Source organism: Balaenoptera physalus, assembly GCF_965194825.1.
Source record: "Balaenoptera physalus genome assembly, chromosome: 6".
NCBI lineage: Eukaryota > Metazoa > Chordata > Mammalia > Artiodactyla > Balaenopteridae > Balaenoptera > Balaenoptera physalus.
This window is the reverse complement of record NC_138885.1, coordinates 17,957,795-17,974,971: the sequence shown is the minus strand read 5'-3', so window position 1 is coordinate 17,974,971 and position 17,177 is coordinate 17,957,795. Positions and strand designations below refer to the sequence as shown.

Genomic DNA, 17,177 nt, shown 5'->3' with positions numbered 1-17,177 from the left:
AGATTTTTCCCTTAAGAATAAATGTAATGCGAGAAATAACAGTCTCAGTGCACATAAACTTAGGCCAATGTAATGCATTTCTTATATCCAACTTACTGTTTAATGCACAATCAATAGTTTTTAGTGAGGGGAATTCACATTATTTCAATGTGTGTGCATAAAGTAAGACTTTAATAATATTTTTCATTGCTCACTGTTTCAAATTTGCTAATTCAAATTAGTGTGAAATATAACTGCACTGTTTATCCAAAGGCCACTCAATATCAGCGAGAGGCTATTATAAGAAACGGGGCAGGGCTTCCCTGGTGGTGCAGTGGTTAAGAATCCGCCTGCCAATGCAGGGGACACGGATTTGAGCCCTGGTCCGGGAAGATCCCACATGCCGCAGAGCAACTAAGCCCGTGCACCACAACTACTGAGCCTGCACTCTAGAGCCCATAAGCCACAACTACTGAGCCCGTGTGCTACAACTACTGAAGCCTGTGCACCTAGAGCCTGTGCTTCGCAACAACAGAAGCCACCTCAATGAGAAGCCCACGCACCCCACTTGCAACGAAGAGAGTAGCCCCCGCTCGCCACAACTAGAGAAAGCCCGCACGCTGCAACGAAAACCCAGTGCAGCCAAAAATAAATAAATTAAATAAATTAAAAAAAAAAAAAAAAAATGAGGCACAGGGGTGTGTATCATAGAATTTTAAGGTATCTATTCTAAATATAGAGGAAAACAGTAGGAAACATCTAGAATTTAAAGTATTAGAATTTCTTTTACACCTGTGAAGGCTATAAAAAGATAATTTTTATCTGCAAAGAAACCTACAGAGGAATGTGAAATGATGACTAACTAAAACACCCCACTCCCAAGACACTTGCTGTGATGGAAGAGAACTCAAAAATGTGGGAGAGAGAAGGTGGGAAATCCTACCAACTGCATGGGCAAAAGCCAAATTTCTAATAAAAATTTATTAGTGTGCCTGCAAGGTTCGGATTCCCATTTCTGCCTTACAGAGACAGACAAAGCCCTCCCTGGTGACCTAGTTTCCAGATTCCACACTTAAAGCCAAGCCTTTAATCACATACTTGTCCAAAGATCACATAGAGTGATAAGGCTTCACTGCCACAATTCTGATGTCAGAAACTGGAATACAGAGTGTTTTAGTTTTGTTTTTGTTTTTTGTTGGGAGGAGGAATTTCTTTTAGCTTATGATTCAGGCTTAGATCTTCAGTTTTTCCTATTTCAGTTTTCAAAATGGGATGTAAATATATCTTTCATATGGCAGTGAATTACATTCCTGGGATAAGATCCTAAAAAGCTCACATAATTCAAAACTTGCATAATTCTAAACAGATCATTACCCCAGAGGAATCAATATAATGTAAGAAATAGTTTCAGAATACATAAGCCTGTAAATTACAGAGTATTTCTTAGAGTAAGTTTTTAGTGCTTTTTTTCAAAAATAAACTTTTCCTTTGTAAATAATTTAGATTTATAGAAAAGTTTTGCAAAGATACTATAGAGAGTTTCCATATACCCCTCACCCAGTTTCCCCTATCATTAATACCTAACATTACTACGGTACATTTGTCAAAACTAAGAAACTAACTTGGGTACTATTCACTGAACTCAAGATTTTACTCAGTTTTTGTTAATTTTCCCATTAATGCTCCTTTTTTGTTGTTCCAGAATCCAATACAATTTGAAATACTTTTTAATTTTGGAAGGATTCACATTATTCAAAATTTGTGCAAACTGATAACATTTTAAAGTCACACTGTTTCAAATTTGTGAAATTGAAATTGGTACGAACTATAACTGCTGTTTATCCGAAGACTTTCAATAGCGTTTAAGGCAAGGATGGCTGAAGAATCAACCTACTGCAGTGGCCTAAGCCAGTGTTGTTCAAACTGGAATGAGGAGGGGAATGGAGAGAGTGTATTTTGTACTGGTTTTCAGCTGAAGATTTCATCTGAAGAATATCACTAATAAGAAAATCCAGTGAAAATATTAGAATACTTTAAGGAATACTAGAAACAAACAAGCCAAAAACGGAATATAATCATGTTATAAGAAACTTGCAGAAAATTGCCTTAGGCATCATTTTTTCATATAAATAGTTTAAACTTTTTACTGCAAAGAGCACACATGCAAACTAGGTAGCCACATACATTGCACAATATTGCCCACTTCCTGTTACTATTATTAAAATATAAAGAGCCCTTACAAATCAATAGAAAAATGGACAGAGAGCATAGTCAATTTATGGCCAATAAACATCTGAAAAAATGTTCAAACTCATTTTCAAAGAATACAAATTAAACTGCAACATACTTTTTTTTTTTTTTTAACTTATCAGCCTGGCAATGACAATGCAAAGTGCAGGCTGATATGCAAAGAACAAGGCACTTTCATACATTGCTATCAGGAGTAAAATTTGAAACTTTTTTTATGACAGCTTGGCAGTATATGTGTTCAGTTACCTATTGCTGACTAATTAAAACATTCCAAAATGTAGTGGCTTAAATCCACAGCAATGTATTATGTCTCACATCTCTGTGAGTTGGCTATGTGGTCTTATGTGTCATGGAACGTTGTCTGGGGCCACTCATGCATGCTGGGAGCCCAGCCAGGGATGGAATGCCCAAGGCTTCCTTTCTTCTCCACACGACTTTTCTTTCCATTTGGCCTCTCATCATTCAGGAGCCTAGCCCAAGCATCCTTCATGTCAGGTGGATTCCAAGAAAGCAAAAAAGGAAGCTGACAGATCTCTCAAGGAGTAAGTCTGGAAGTGATGGTATGCGGGAGCCCATTTGTACACGTTTATGACGGCCATTTATGCGTATCTCTTTCCTACTCCATGCTCGGTGATATCACATTGGTAGCTTGAAATCAGTCATGTTGGGTGTATTTGTAGCACAGAAATTGTTAGATGCTATAAATCAGGGCTTGTAATTTTTTTTTCCAAGAGCTGAATTTCCAGAACACTATTTCCTGAAAGTCACACAGCTCCCTATCCATCACATTCTGTTTATTCAAGCAAATCTCAAGGCCAGCCCAGAGTCCCTGTGGGAGGGGAAACAAACTCCACCTCTTGATCTGAGGAGTGGCAAAGAATCTGTGGTGATATTTAATCCATCACAGTCTTCCCTCTGGCCACAAATTATTTCTATTCTTTTCTCAGGCAAAACAAAACAGACCTCCTCCCAAGATACCTCCAAGTTTCATCCCATGAAAGCATCAGCCTCAAAGTTCAGTATTTCATGATCTGCATCATGTGCAGATGTGGCTGCAGCTCCTCTGGACCTAGAGAGCTGTGAACTGCCTTCTGTCCCAATTTCCCCCCACTCTTCCATCCCTACCAGGCATACAATGGTGAGAAAGGGACAGGAAAGCCACAATAGGTGCTCCCATTCAACAACACAGAGAACATGTCTACAGCAATTCTGAAATCTACCTGGACATAAGTTGTGAAATCCTCTACTCCCGGGCCTGGGAGCCCAGCTAGGGCTGAAACATCCCAAGTGACTTCTCATCCCCCTGGCTTCCTTAGTTGACCTCTCTTCATTCGGGAGTCTAGCCCAAAGTTCTTTACAGTGTGCTAGCTGGTTTCCAGAGAGCAAAAGTAGAAACTGCTACGTCTCTTAAAGGCTAGTCCTGGAACTGGAATAGTGTCATCATACCTAGTGTTGCCAGATTTAGCAAATAAAAATTCAGAATGCCCCATGAAAAGATGTTCAACATCACTAATTATTAGAGAAATGCAAATCATAATGGGATATCCCCTCATACCTGTCGGAATGGCTATCATCAAAAAGTCTACAAATAACATACTGGTGAGGATGTGGAGAGACGGGAACCCTTGTACACTGTTGGTGGGAATGTAAATTGGTGCCGCCACTGTGGAACACAGTATGCAGGTTCCTCAAAAAGCTAAAAATAGAACTGCCACATAATCCAGCAATTCTACTCGAGTATATACTCTTGAGTATATATCTGGAAAAAATGAAATGCTAATTCAAAAATATACATGCACCCCAATGTTCATAGCAACACTATTTATAATAGCCAAGATATGGATGCAACCCAAGTGTCCATCAACAGAAAAAACATTAAGAAGATGTGGTATATATACCACATTATATATATATACACATATATATATGAATATTACTCAGCCATAAAAAGAATGAAATTCTGCCATTTGCAGCAATGTGGAATAAATCAGACAGAGAAAGACAAATACTATAGGATATCACTTATATGTGGAATCTAAAAAATAATACAAATTAATGTATGGGCAAAACAGAAACAGACTCATAAATATAGAAAACAAACTTGTGGTTACCAAAGGGGAGAGGGAGAAGGAGAGGGACAAATTAGGGATATGGGATTAGCATATATAAACTACTATGTATAAAATAGATAAGCAACAAGAATATATCGTATAGCACAGGGAATTATAGCCATTATTTTGTAATACCTTATAATTGAGTATAATCTGCAAAAATACTGAATCACTATGCTATACACCTGAAACTAACATAATATTGTAAATCAGCTATATGTCAATAAAAGTATAGGTTGCCCAGTTAAATTTGAATGTCAGATAAATCACAAATTTTTTTTAGCATAAGTATGTCCCATTTTTCTGTTTATTTGACATTCTGATTTTACTGGGCATCTTGTATTTTATCTGGCAATCCTACTTTCACCACATTCTGAAGGTCAAAGCAAGTCATTCAAGGATAAGGAAAGGAGACATCACTTTTTTTTTTTAAATTTATTTTTTTTTGAAGTACAGTTGATCCACAATGTTGTATTAATTTCTGCTATACAGCAAAGTGATTCAGTTATACATATACATACATTCTTTTTTATATTATATTCCATTATGGTTTATCACAGGATATTGACTATAGCTCCCTATGCTATACAGTAGGATCTTGTTGTTTATCCATTCTATATGTAATAGTTTGCATCTGCTAACCCCAACTTCCCACTTCATCCCTCCCCCACTCCCCCTCTCCCTTGTCAACACAAATCTGTTCTTTAAAGATGTCACTTTTTGATGGATGAGTGGCTTGCTTGTACAGGGAGGGGAGAAGTTAATGATGGTCATTTTGCAGACTATCACACTTAACAAAAGCCTTGAAAATGTGCATCTCATTATAAAACCAGTGATTCTATTTCTGGGGATTTTTCTAAGCACATGAGTAAAGACGTGTCAAAGATTTAGCTACATGAAAGTTTATTGTAGAATTGCTTGTAATGGTGAAAAATAGGAAACAACCTAGATGTACAAAGATAAGAAATAAGTATATTTATTGTGATCCTAATATATGCAAGACACTGAGTTGAGCCCTAAGGAGATAGTGAACAACACAGAAAATCTCTGGCCTCAGAAATCTTAAAGGCTAAAGGGGCAAGGTTGACATTAAACAGATAATCATACATTTGACTGATTGAGTATAAGTGTGCTAATTACCACAAAGGAAAACTACTGGGTGCTATGGAATCACCCAGGGATCTAAACTGCTAAGGGCTGGTTTAGGAGAAGGGGCAGGAAATAAAGGGAAAGGATGAGGGAAGAGAGTATGGGGCAGAGCGAACAGCAGAAGGATTCTAAATGTATATTTATTTACGTGGAAATGTGATCATAATAAACAGATATGAGGTGCTCATTACACCTCCAAGTGGCGATGTCAAATTGTATTTAGATACACAAGTTGGGATGCGGGGGAAGGTTAGATCTGGATATATACACTTCAGAGTTACAAGTCTATAGTCACTAGGCAGTGATATAAGAAGAAAATCAGGGGAGTGGGCTATCACAGAAGCCAAGAAAATAGTTTCAAGCAGAGCGTGGTCACTTGGGAGAAATACCACTGAGCTGTTATGAAAGATGAAGGCAAAAAGTGACCACGGCATTTGGTAACATGGAGGTCACTGACGAATCTTTTAGGAGAAGTTTCCCATGTAGTGGGGAGGATAAAGGTCTAATTGAAATGGATTGAGGAAAGAAAATACGTGATGTAGTGGGGAAAGCCATTTATTTGAGAAGTTTTGCTGGGAGAGAGCAAGAAAATGGGGCAGCAGCTAGAAGACAGGAATGGGAGGTCAAGAGCAGGTTTGCTGGCTGATGGAAACAGCCCCCTAGAGAGAGGGAAATTGAAAATGCTGGAAAGAGGGGTCTATTTGTAGGAGTAAAGTCTTTGAGGAGGTAAAAGGGCATGAGTTCCACAGCACAAGGGAAGGGTTGGCCTTAGCTAGGAGCAGGGTTGTTTCTTCCTACAGTAGCAGATGAAAGACAGTGGGTCCTGATTCAAGAGGCTGCAGAGACACAGTGGAAGGAAGATGAGAGACTGCCTGTTCACTTCTATTTCTCATGAAGCATGAATCAAAGCCATCAGTAAGAAGGAGAAGGAGGAAGGGGGAGATTAGAAACAGGTTCCCCAAGTATACTTTACATCTCATGTTGATCATGCTAATTTGAAAATTATACATGTATAGACTCTCACACACCCAATAAACTCTGCAGTTTCTCAGGATCCCAAACAAGAAAAACAGCGAAGGGGGAGGGACTTTCTTCGTGGTCCAGTGGGTAAGACTACGTGCTCCCAATGCAGGGGGCCTGGGTTCGATCCCTGGTCGGGGAACTAGATCCCGGCATGCATGCCACAACTAAGAGCCCGCGTGCCACGACTAAGACCTGGTGCAGCCAAAATAAATAATAAAAATAAATAAATATTTAAAAAAAAAAGAGTGAAGGGGAAGCCTCTGTAAGCACCAAGAACAGTAGAACACCAGTCAAGATGAATTTATTGAGGAGTTTTATTTAAAAGCCTTAGGGGAATTTCATAATCTTGTATTAAAATTCATCAGTGTCAATTCAGCAACAGGAAAATTCCTAAGTCATAGAAGGAAGTACACATGAAAGTACTGATCAGGGTCATGCATTTTAGTCAGAATTAACAGAGACCCAGCGACGTCAGTTCTAGTGATTTAACCAAACGAATTAAATTAGCAAAGAGACTAAATAAGTAATTGGATAATGCATTTCCCATGACCAAAGCAGACTGGACATGAATAGACTCCTGTGAGATAAAGTCAACGTGATAAAATGCAATACACTACTGTAAATTGCATAAACTACCTAACTTGACACTAAGACTTGATATTCCTGGGAGTATTTTTTCAGAAGCTATTAGAAAAAATGAAATTTGAGAAGAGCTTTTGGGTCATCAGTGCTCTATATTTAGAATCTTTAAATAATCGTAGATCCCAGCACTTGGTCACCAAGAGAAATAGAATGGGGTTACCTCCTCTTTTCACTGCTTTTCTTTCTTGTTGAACACACCAGAAGTTTCTGTGATGCGACAGATCCCATTCTAAGACTTAAAAATAGATGTTACAACTTTCAGGTGAGATTAAAAACGCATTATGATAATTTAAAGTGTAATAGTAACATTATTCACATTGCAATACAATTTTTTCTTTTTGGCCACACCGTGCAGCATGCAGTACTTTAGTTCCCCCACCAGGGATGGAACCCGTGTCCCCTGCAGTGGAAGCACGGAGTCTTAACCCCTGGACTGCCAGGGAAGTCCCTGAAATACAAAATTTTAAAAGAGCAAGCATTTATTGAGGACTTACGCACCAAGCACTGTTCTTTGTACTTGGTGTACGTATTATCTTACGTAAATTTCAAAACTCCTAAAACACCTTTATGCGGTAGGTTCTAGCACTATCTACATTTTGCAGAATAGGGAACCTTGGTTCATCAAATCCAACGTAATAAAAATAGACTCAAACAAATATTGCATACCTGTTCCATGCCAAGTATATTACTATGTTCAGGGGATTTTGTGTGGTAAAAATGAATGAGGTCCCCAACTCACAGCCTCCTGAAGGAGATAAATGAGTAAACAGATGACCTGCATTTTAATGCAGCATGTTTTGTGAGAAGATGAATAATTAAGTTTGCTTGGAGTGTCAAAAAGGTTTTGAAAAGGAGGTGACATATGAGTTTGTAGGATGAGCAGCTGTTAGAAGAAAGGCAGAGGAAACAGGAGTAAAGGTGTGCAGCTGGGACAACGTTCCGACCACACTGAAAACTGAGAGTTTAGCATAGCTTAAGTAGGAAGTACCAGTTAGGGAGTGTGAGATATAAGGCTGGAATAATTAGGTGGGAAGCAGATTATGAGGGTCTTATGTGAAGTTGAAGAGTTTGGAATGGATTCTGTAGCCACCACAGCATCAGAAACTTATATGCACCGAGCAACATGGTTAACTTTGATTTTTAGGAAGTTAGCTCTGGCACCAGCCAGCTATGCTTATTGGAGGCCACAGACTGGAAGCCTGGAGAAATGTGGACACAATTAATGTCCAGGTGCAAATGGATGAGAACCACAAAGGTATTGTTATGTAGAGAAGCCACGTTTATGATGTGTTTCTGAACAAATATATTAAACTTCAAAATTTCCTTACTTAAAATCAGAATTTGTCACAACATACCTGTATCTGTGCATTGATTTTGGCAATTACCAGGTGGTATCACTGGAGGGCTTTTAGCTAACAATGACATCATGACTGCCGCGTGGCTGATAGCAGTCATAATATGCCACCCCAATAGAAGCTGCATTCTGATTTCAGATACGTTAAAGTGTGAAGGAAAAATGGTGTGTTTAGAATTGATAAAGTGGAGCATTGTGTTAAAAATAAATACAAAATCCAACCATTTCTCCTTTTTTCCAGTTCACCATCCTGGTCCAAGTGAACATCATCTCCTTCCTAAATTATTATAGTAGCCTCCTAATGGGTTTCCCTACTTCTGCCCTTAATGTCCCCTCCTCTCCTCCTGAATCTATCCTCAAGAGAGTCAAATCATGTCATTCCTCTGTTCAAAATCCCCAGTGGCTTCTCGTTCCACTCAGAGAAAAAAATCCAAATCCTTACAGAGGCTACCAGGCCCTGCACGACTGGACCCCTCATTAGCTCTAGGTACCATGACCCCATCTCCTACTCCTCTCCCTCCAGACAAGTGGGCATCCTCCAACTCAACACATAAGCTACCACCTCAGGCAATTTGTACTTCCTGTCCCTCTGCAAGACCCACTCTTCTCCCAGGTATCTGCAAGGCTCAATTCCTAAAGTCTTTCACCAAATGCCATCTTTTCAGGGAGGCCTCGTTTATCTTCCTTTGTCTAAAATTGCTATATTGGGGAGGGGGGGAGGGATAAATTGGGAGATTGGGATTGACATATACACACTACTATATATAAAATAGATTACTAATAAGAACCTGCTCTATAGCACAGGGAACTCTACTCAATACTCTGTAATGACCTATATGGGAAGAGAATCTAAGAAAGAGTAGATATATGTATACGTATAACTAATTCACTTTGCTGTACAGCAGAAACTAACACAACATGGTAAATCAACTATACTCCAATAAAAATTAATTTAAAAAAGCAAATAAAATGCTATCACACACTTACCTGCAAATTCTCATTTACTCCCTATCTGCCTCCCTGCTTTATTTATTTAATTTTTTGGTCAGCACCTATCACTATCTAATACAGCCATATATTTTACTTGTTTATCCTATTTATTGTCTACAATGTTAGTGAGGAGCCCAGCTCCTGATTAAAAACCTATGTGTGATTTTTCAGGCCTGACCATAGGTAATTACAAATGCTTTAAGCCAGGAGGCCTCACGGGGTGGGGGAAGGGAGTGGGGGGAAGCTGCCCTTCCCCACACAGTCTCAAGGACGCAGAGCCCCCGGGAAGTCATGCTCTTTCACTCCTAGCCCTGGCGCCTTCATTCCTAGATTTCTTTATCTAAGGCCTTGGGCAGAGATCTGCAGGCACCTCTGCTGTGACCTCCTTATCGGGGAAGAGGGGAAAACCTTGAATACTCTTTCTTCGCTCTGACTCGGTACCAGCTACTTTTCCACTCTTCACCCCAGCGCCCCCTACCTCACTTCACCATCCTCCCCACTCTTCCATAAGGCTGCAGGAGACCTCCACATCTGCACTGATCCACCTGACCCCCACTGGCATACCATTTCGTGGGGGAAATAAAACAGGAAGGAGTCTGCACTTTCTCCAGTTTTAGACTCTTGCTTATTCCATCACAAGAAGTGATTAAAGGTTTAACTCTGATTTTCAGCTTGTTTTAAACAGCTACTAGGACAGCTTGCTTTCTCTCCCAGCTCAGCTGACTTCCTGACAGTTAGCTTCACAAAGGCAAGGCTTTGGCTTTTGTTTTTAATAGACTTTACTTTTTAGAGCAGTTTTTTTTTTTTTTTAAATAAATGTTTATTTATTTTTGGCTGCGTTGAGTCTTCGTTGCTGCGCTTGGGCTTTCTCTAGCTGTGGTGAGGGGGGCTACTCTTCGTTGTGGTGCAGGGGCTTCTCATTGCGGTGGCTTCTCCTGTTTCAGAGCACGGTCTCTAGGTGCATGGGCTTCAGTAGTTGTGGCTCGCAGGCTCTAGAGCGCAGGCTCAGCAGCTGTGGCACACGGGCTTAGTTGCTCCGCGGCACGTGGGATCCTCCTGGACCAGGGCTCAAACCCGTGTCCCCTGCATTGGCAGGTGGATTCCTAACCACTGTGCCACCAGGGAAGTCCCTAGAGCAGTTTTATGTTCATAGCAAAATTGAGCCTCCACACACGTGTAGCCTCGCCCATTATCAACATCCCCCATCCGTGGTACATATCACCCAGAGTCCATAGTTTACCTTAGGGTTCACTCTTGGTGTACATTCTATGTATCTGAGCAAATTGATAATGACAGGTATCCACCACTATGGAATCATACCGAGTAGTTTCACTGCCCTAAATTCCTCTATGTCCTGCCTATTCATCCCTTGTAGCCCTGGCAACAAGAAATCTTTTTACTGTCACTATAGTTTTGCCTTTTCCAGAATGTCATATCATTGGAATCATATAGTATGTAACCTTTTCAGATTGGCTTCTTTCACTTAGTAATATATATTTAAGGTTCCTCCATGTCTTTCCATGACTTCATTGTCATTTCTTTTCAGCACTGAATTATATTCTGTTGTCTGGATGTATCACAGTTATTTATTCATTCACCTTCACTGAAGGATCATCTTGGTTGTTCCAAGTTTTGGCAATTATGAATAAAGCTGCTATAAATATCTGAGTGCAGGCTTTTGTGTAGACATAAATTTTCAGCTCTTTTTGAGTAAATACCAAAGAGCACAATTACTAGGTCAAATGGTAAATGTGTAATTTTATAAGAAACCACTGAACTGCCTCCAAAAGTGACTGTACCATTTTACATTCCAACCAGCATGAATGAGAGTTCCTGTTGCTCCACATCCTCATCAACATGTGGTGTTGTCAGCATTCCAGATTTTGACCATCTTAACAGGTGCATAGTCGTATCTCATTATGGTTTTAATTTCCATCTCCTTGATGACATGATGTGGTACATCTTTTCACATGCATACTTTCTATCTTCTTCAGTGACGTGTCTGTTAAGGTCTTTGGCCCATTTTTCAATTAGGTTGTTTGTTTTCTTATTGTTGAGTTTTAAAGAATTCTTTGTACATTTTGGTTTTTTTTTAGGTTCTCATTAGTTACATATTTTATACATACATAGTAGTGTATATATGTCAATCCCAATCTCCCAATTCATCCTATTCCCCTTTTCCCCTTGGTATCCATACGTTTGTTCTCTATGTCTGTGTCTCTATTTCTGTTTTGCAAATAAGATCATCTTTACCATTTTTCTAGATTCCACATATATGTGTTAATAAACAATATTTGTTTTTCTCTTTCTCACTTATTTCACTCTGTATGATAGCCTGTATATTTTGGATAACAGTCCTTTATCAGATGTGACTTTTACAAATATTCTCTCCCAGTTTGTGGCTTGCCTTTTTAATTCTCTTGACAGTGTCTTTCACAGAGAATTTTTAATTGTAAAGAAGTCCAGCTTATCAATGATTTCTTTCATGGATCATACCTTTGGTGTTGTATCTAAAAAGTCATTGTTATCCCCAGGGCCATCTAGATTTTTCTCCTATGTTATCTTCTAGACGTTTATAGTTTTGTATTTTACATTTAGATATGTAATCTCTTTTTAGTTAATTTTTGTAAAAGGTGTAAGGTCTGTGTCTAGATTTATTTTTTTGGATGTGCATGTCCATTTACTGAAAATACTACCTTTCCCCCATCATATTGCCTTTGCTTGTTTGTCAAAGATCAGTTGACTAGATTTTTGTGAGTCTGAAACAGGAGGGAAGGGGGCAGGGCACAACATTTAATAGAACGACATAGCCCGAGGACATGACATAAACTGATTAGAACAAAATAGGTCCAAGATGGCGGACAAGTCAACTTCCACTAGATCTTTTTTTTTTTTTTTAATTTATTTATTTTATTTAATTTATTTTATTTTTGGCTGCGTTGGGTCTTCGTTGCTGCGTGCCAGCTTTCTCTAGTTGCGGCGAGCAGGGGCTACTCTTCGTTGCGGTGGGTGGGCTTCTCATTGCGGTGGCTTCTCTTATGGAGTACAGGCTCTAGGCACGTGAGCTTTGGTAGTTGTGGCACACAGGCTCAGTAGTTGTAGCTCACAGGCTCTAGCGCACAGGCTCAGTAGTTGTGGCGCATGCGCTTAGGTGCTCCACGGCATGTGGGATCTTCCCGGACCAGGGCTCAAACCCATGTCCTCTGCATTGGCAGGCGGATTCTTTTTTTTTTTTTTTTAAATTAATTAATTAATTAATTTTTTTTTGGCTGTGTTGGGTCTTCGTTTCTGTGCGAGGGCTTTCTCTAGTTGCGGCAAGCGGGGGCCACTCTTCATCACGGTGCACGGGCCTCTCACTATCGCGGCCTCTCTTGTTGTGGAGCACAGGCTCCAGACGCGCAGGCTCAGTAGTTGTGGCTCACGGGCCTAGTTGCTCCACGGCATGTGGGATCTTCCCAGACCAGGGCTCGAACCCATGTCCCCTGCATTAGCAGGCAGATTCTCAACCACTGTGCCACCAGGGAAGCCCCTGGCAGGCGGATTCTTAACCACTGCACCACCAGGGAAGCCCCTGGCAGGCGGATTCTTAACCACTGTGCCACCAGGGAAGCCCCTGGCAGGCGGATTCTTAACCACTGCGCCACCAGGGAAGCCCTCCACTAGATCTTGAGCCTCAGTATACGCTCATTGTAATACATCAGCAAGCTAAATGACACACCCACAGGTGACATGACAGTTCCAAGGCCGACCATAAAGGTCAAAAAGTGGGCGGTGGCCTGATTTCTGGAAATCCCCACCCTTTCCCCAAAATAGATGGAATACTCCTCCCACTCATTAGCCTATGAAATTACCCACCCTTATAAAAACTGACAACACCATACCCTGGTGCCGCTCTCGCTTTCTGAGATGGCCCACACTCTGTCTGTGGGGTGCGTTTCTCTCTAAATAAATCCACTTCTTACCTATCACTTTGTCTCTCACTGAATTCCTTGTGTGATGAGACATCAAGAACCTGAGCTTCATTAAGTCCTGAGACCAGGTGTGTGATCTCAGTTAAAAGTCCCAATCTGAGTTACACAGTTTCAAGTGTATTTCTGGCTTCTCAATTCTATACCACTGATCTATTTGTTTGTCTTTCACCAATACCACACTGTCTTAATTACTGCAGCTTTATAATAAGTCTTAAAGTTGGGTAATATTAGTCCTCTGGCTTTGGTCTTCTCCTTCAGTATTGTGTGGCTTACTTGAGGTCTTTTGCCTCTCCATATAAACTTTAGAATCATTTTTCCAATATCCTTAAAATAACTTGCTGGGATTTTGTTTGGATTGTCTTAAATCCAAAACCAAGAAGGACCCTGTGGGGCTCCTGGGCATGGAAATCTTTTTGTCCCCAGTTTCTTGTAGGCAAGGGTCCAGCTTCCATGACCTTCCCTGAGTTCCAAAGGGCAGATTCGAAAAATTGCTAGTCAAGGGAGGAGCAGACAAGAAACCACCTGACACAAGATTAAAGGGACCAGAGAAGCTCATCAAGATTAGGAGACTGACCACCTGCACGCCCTGCTCACACCCTAATCTTGTCAGCAACCCCACCCTTGAACTGTTGCTATAAATCTCTTCATCAAATCCTCCCAGGTTGGGACACATAGTTTTTGAGGGCAGGAGCCCACTCTGTCCCCCTTTGCCTGGCAAAGCAACAAAGCCATTCTTTTCTACTTCACCCAGAACTCTATCTCTGAGATTCGATTCAGCACTGGTGCAGAGAGGCCAAGCTTTTGCATCAAATCTATAGGTCAAGTTGGGAAGAACTAACATCTTGACAATATTGAGTCTTCCTATCCATGAACATAGAACATTGTTCCATTTATTTAGTCCTTCTTTGATTTTATTCATCAGAGTTTTGCAGTTTTCTTCATTTAGCTCTTGGACATATTTTGTTGGATTTATATCTAAGTACTTCATTTTGAGTGGTGCTAATGTAAATAATAATGTATTTTTAATTTCAAATTCTTGTTCATTGCTGGTATATAGGAAAGTGATTGACTTTGTATATCATATATTAACCTTGTGTCCTGTGACCTTGCTATAATTGCTTATTAGTTCCAGAAGGCTTTTTGTTGATTCTTTCAGATTTTCTACGTAGATGATAATGTAATTTGTGAACAAGGACAGTTTTATTTCTCCCTCCCATTCTTATGTTTTTTCTTTTGTTTTCTTGTCTTAGTGCATTAGTTAGGACTTTCAGTATCATGTTGAAAGCATTGATGAGCAGGGACACCTTTGTCTCATTTATGATCTTAGAGAGAAAGTGTCTAGTTTCTCACTATTAAGTATGATGTTAGTTGTAGGTTGCTTTTTAAAAAAATATTTATTTATTTATTTGGCCGCATTGGGTCTTAGTTGTGGTGTGTGGGCTCCAGAGCATGCGGGCTCAGTAGTTGCAGCACGTGGGCTCTCTAGTTGTGGTGTGCGGGCTCTAGAGCATGCGGGCTTGGTTGCCCCATGGCATGTGGGATCTTAGTTCCCCGACCGGGATCAAACCCACATCCCCTGCATTGGAAGGCAGATTCTTAACCACTGAACCACCAGGGAAGTCCCAGTTGTAGGGTTTTTGCCCGTGTTCTTTATCAAGTTGAGGAACTTCCCCTCTATTCCTGAATTGTTGAGAGTTTGTTGTTGTTTTTTTTTTAATATTCATTTATTTATTTATTTTGGCTGTGCTGGGTCTTAGTTGTGGCAGGCAGGATCTTCGTTGCAGCATGCGGACTCTTAGCTGTGGCATGCAGACTATTAGTTGCAGCATGCGGACTCTTAGTTTTGGCATGTGGACTCTTAGTTGTGGCACCACATCTTAAGCCAGTCGTCTGTTGATGGTCACTTTGGTTGCTTCCATGTCTTGGCTATTGTAAATAGTGGTGCTATGAACCCTGGGGTGCATGTATCTTTTCAAATTAGAGTTTTCATTCTCCAGATATATTCCCAGAAGTGGGACTGCTGGGTCATATGCTATTTTTATTTTTTTTAAGGAATTTGCGTACGGTTTTTCATAGAGGCTGCACTAATTTACATTCCCACCAACAGTGTAGGAGGGTTCCCTTTTCTCCACACCTTCTTCAGCATTTCATTAATGGATTTTTGAATGTTGAATCAGCCTTGCTTACCTAGAATGAATCCCACTTGATTGTGTTGCATTATTTTTTTATACATTGTTGGATTGGATTTTCAAATATTTTTGTAGATTTTTGCTTTTATGATCATGAGAGATATTGGTCTATAGTGTTGACTTAAAAAAATGCACAACGTGAGAGTTGCAAGTTAAGTCTTACTTGGGGCAAAATGAGGACTGCAGCCTGGGAGACAGTGTTTGTTTCAGATAACTCTGAGAAACTGCTCCGAGGAGGCGAGGGGAGGAGCCAGGATATATAGGAGTTCTGCAACAGAGAGCAGGTAATAGGGAACGTCAAAAGATTATTGTTAAATAAAGAAAACCAGATATCTCAAGTTAAGGAATTTAGTGCTATTCTGTGTATGGGAAGATGCAAGAGTCTGGGCTCACTGAAATTATTCCTTTGCTATGCACCTCAGCTATCTGGGGCCTGTATTTTCACATCCTGAGTTTCCTCAGGGCTCACTGCAGGGAGTGGCTGCAGTCTGATGGCTGCTAGATGGCAGGTATTCTTTTCAGCCCTGAGTTTCCTCAGGGCTCACCAGCTCACGTTGGAGGGCTGCAATCATTGATGACTGTGACATAATTTGTTTATTGACATGGCAGGAAATATTCCATTTATAAATATTCCATTTCATATATACATATTCCATTTAACAGTAGTTTTCTTGCAATGTCTTTGTCTGGTTTTGGTATTAGGGTAATGCTGGCCTCATAGAGTGAGTTTGAAAGTGTTTCCTCTGCCTCAATTTTCTGAAAGAGATTGTAGAGAACTGTATGATTTTTTTTCCTTAAATATTCGGTAGAATTTGCAGTGAGCCCATTTGGGCCTGGTGCTTTTTGATTTGAAAGTTATTAATTATTGATTCAATTTCTTTAATAGATATGGTCCTATTCAGATTGTTGGTCTTTGTTTTTACTGTTTTATCTCCAACAGTTAGAAAAATACCTGGCACACATTAGGTGCTCAGTAAATTTTTAAAAATAATTTAATGAGCATCCATTAATTTTAAATTAATACAATTGATAGATTTTTGGAATAAAAGTCCTCTTCATTGAAAAATTTTATTATAGATCATTAATCTAAAGTATTATGTAATAATGCTAAAAGAATCATTACAGATGATTACAGTATCACATAACTCAGATATTTTTATTGCCCACAACTTTATTTCTTCTTCAAATCATAGAATTATAGCTAACAGAGTAAACATTGTCTAAACTGGAAAAAAAAGAAAACAGAAGAGATAAAATTTTGTTTGGGGCAGCAAACAAGGAGAAACACTGTGAATTGACATTCAAAAAGAGAAGGGATGAGACCCCATATTTTAGGTCCTGGTGTTCTATTTGTCATTAATTCACCCTATGGGATAAAAATAATATCCTACTGTTGAGTATGCAGGTGACTTTTCTTTAAGGGTTTCAAAAAAATCAACAGAGAAATGGAAAGCAAAGTAGATAAGAATTCCTAGGAAGACAAGAGACATTTGGAATCTTTTAACCTTTCAACCAAGTG

The 17,177-nt window shown here is 39.8% G+C and overlaps 1 protein-coding gene across 18 annotated transcripts in view; it reads right to left on the bottom strand.

The window, feature by feature from the left end:
* The window catches only part of LOC309662755 (uncharacterized protein), a 131,502-nt gene that overhangs the window by 45,626 nt on the left and 68,699 nt on the right, over window positions 1-17,177 (bottom strand). For 14 of the 18 annotated variants that reach the window (XR_014264912.1, XR_014264914.1, XR_014264915.1 and 11 more), the window contains one exon: window positions 7,315-7,389. The exons of the other annotated variants lie outside the window; for them this stretch is intronic. Coding sequence is in view for 3 of the 14 variants with exons in the window: in XM_082465945.1 (XP_082322071.1) it covers window positions 7,315-7,389 (75 nt within the window). In the remaining 11 variants the exon portion in view is untranslated. The remainder of the gene's footprint in view (window positions 1-7,314; window positions 7,390-17,177) is intronic. 18 annotated transcript variants of the gene reach the window in all.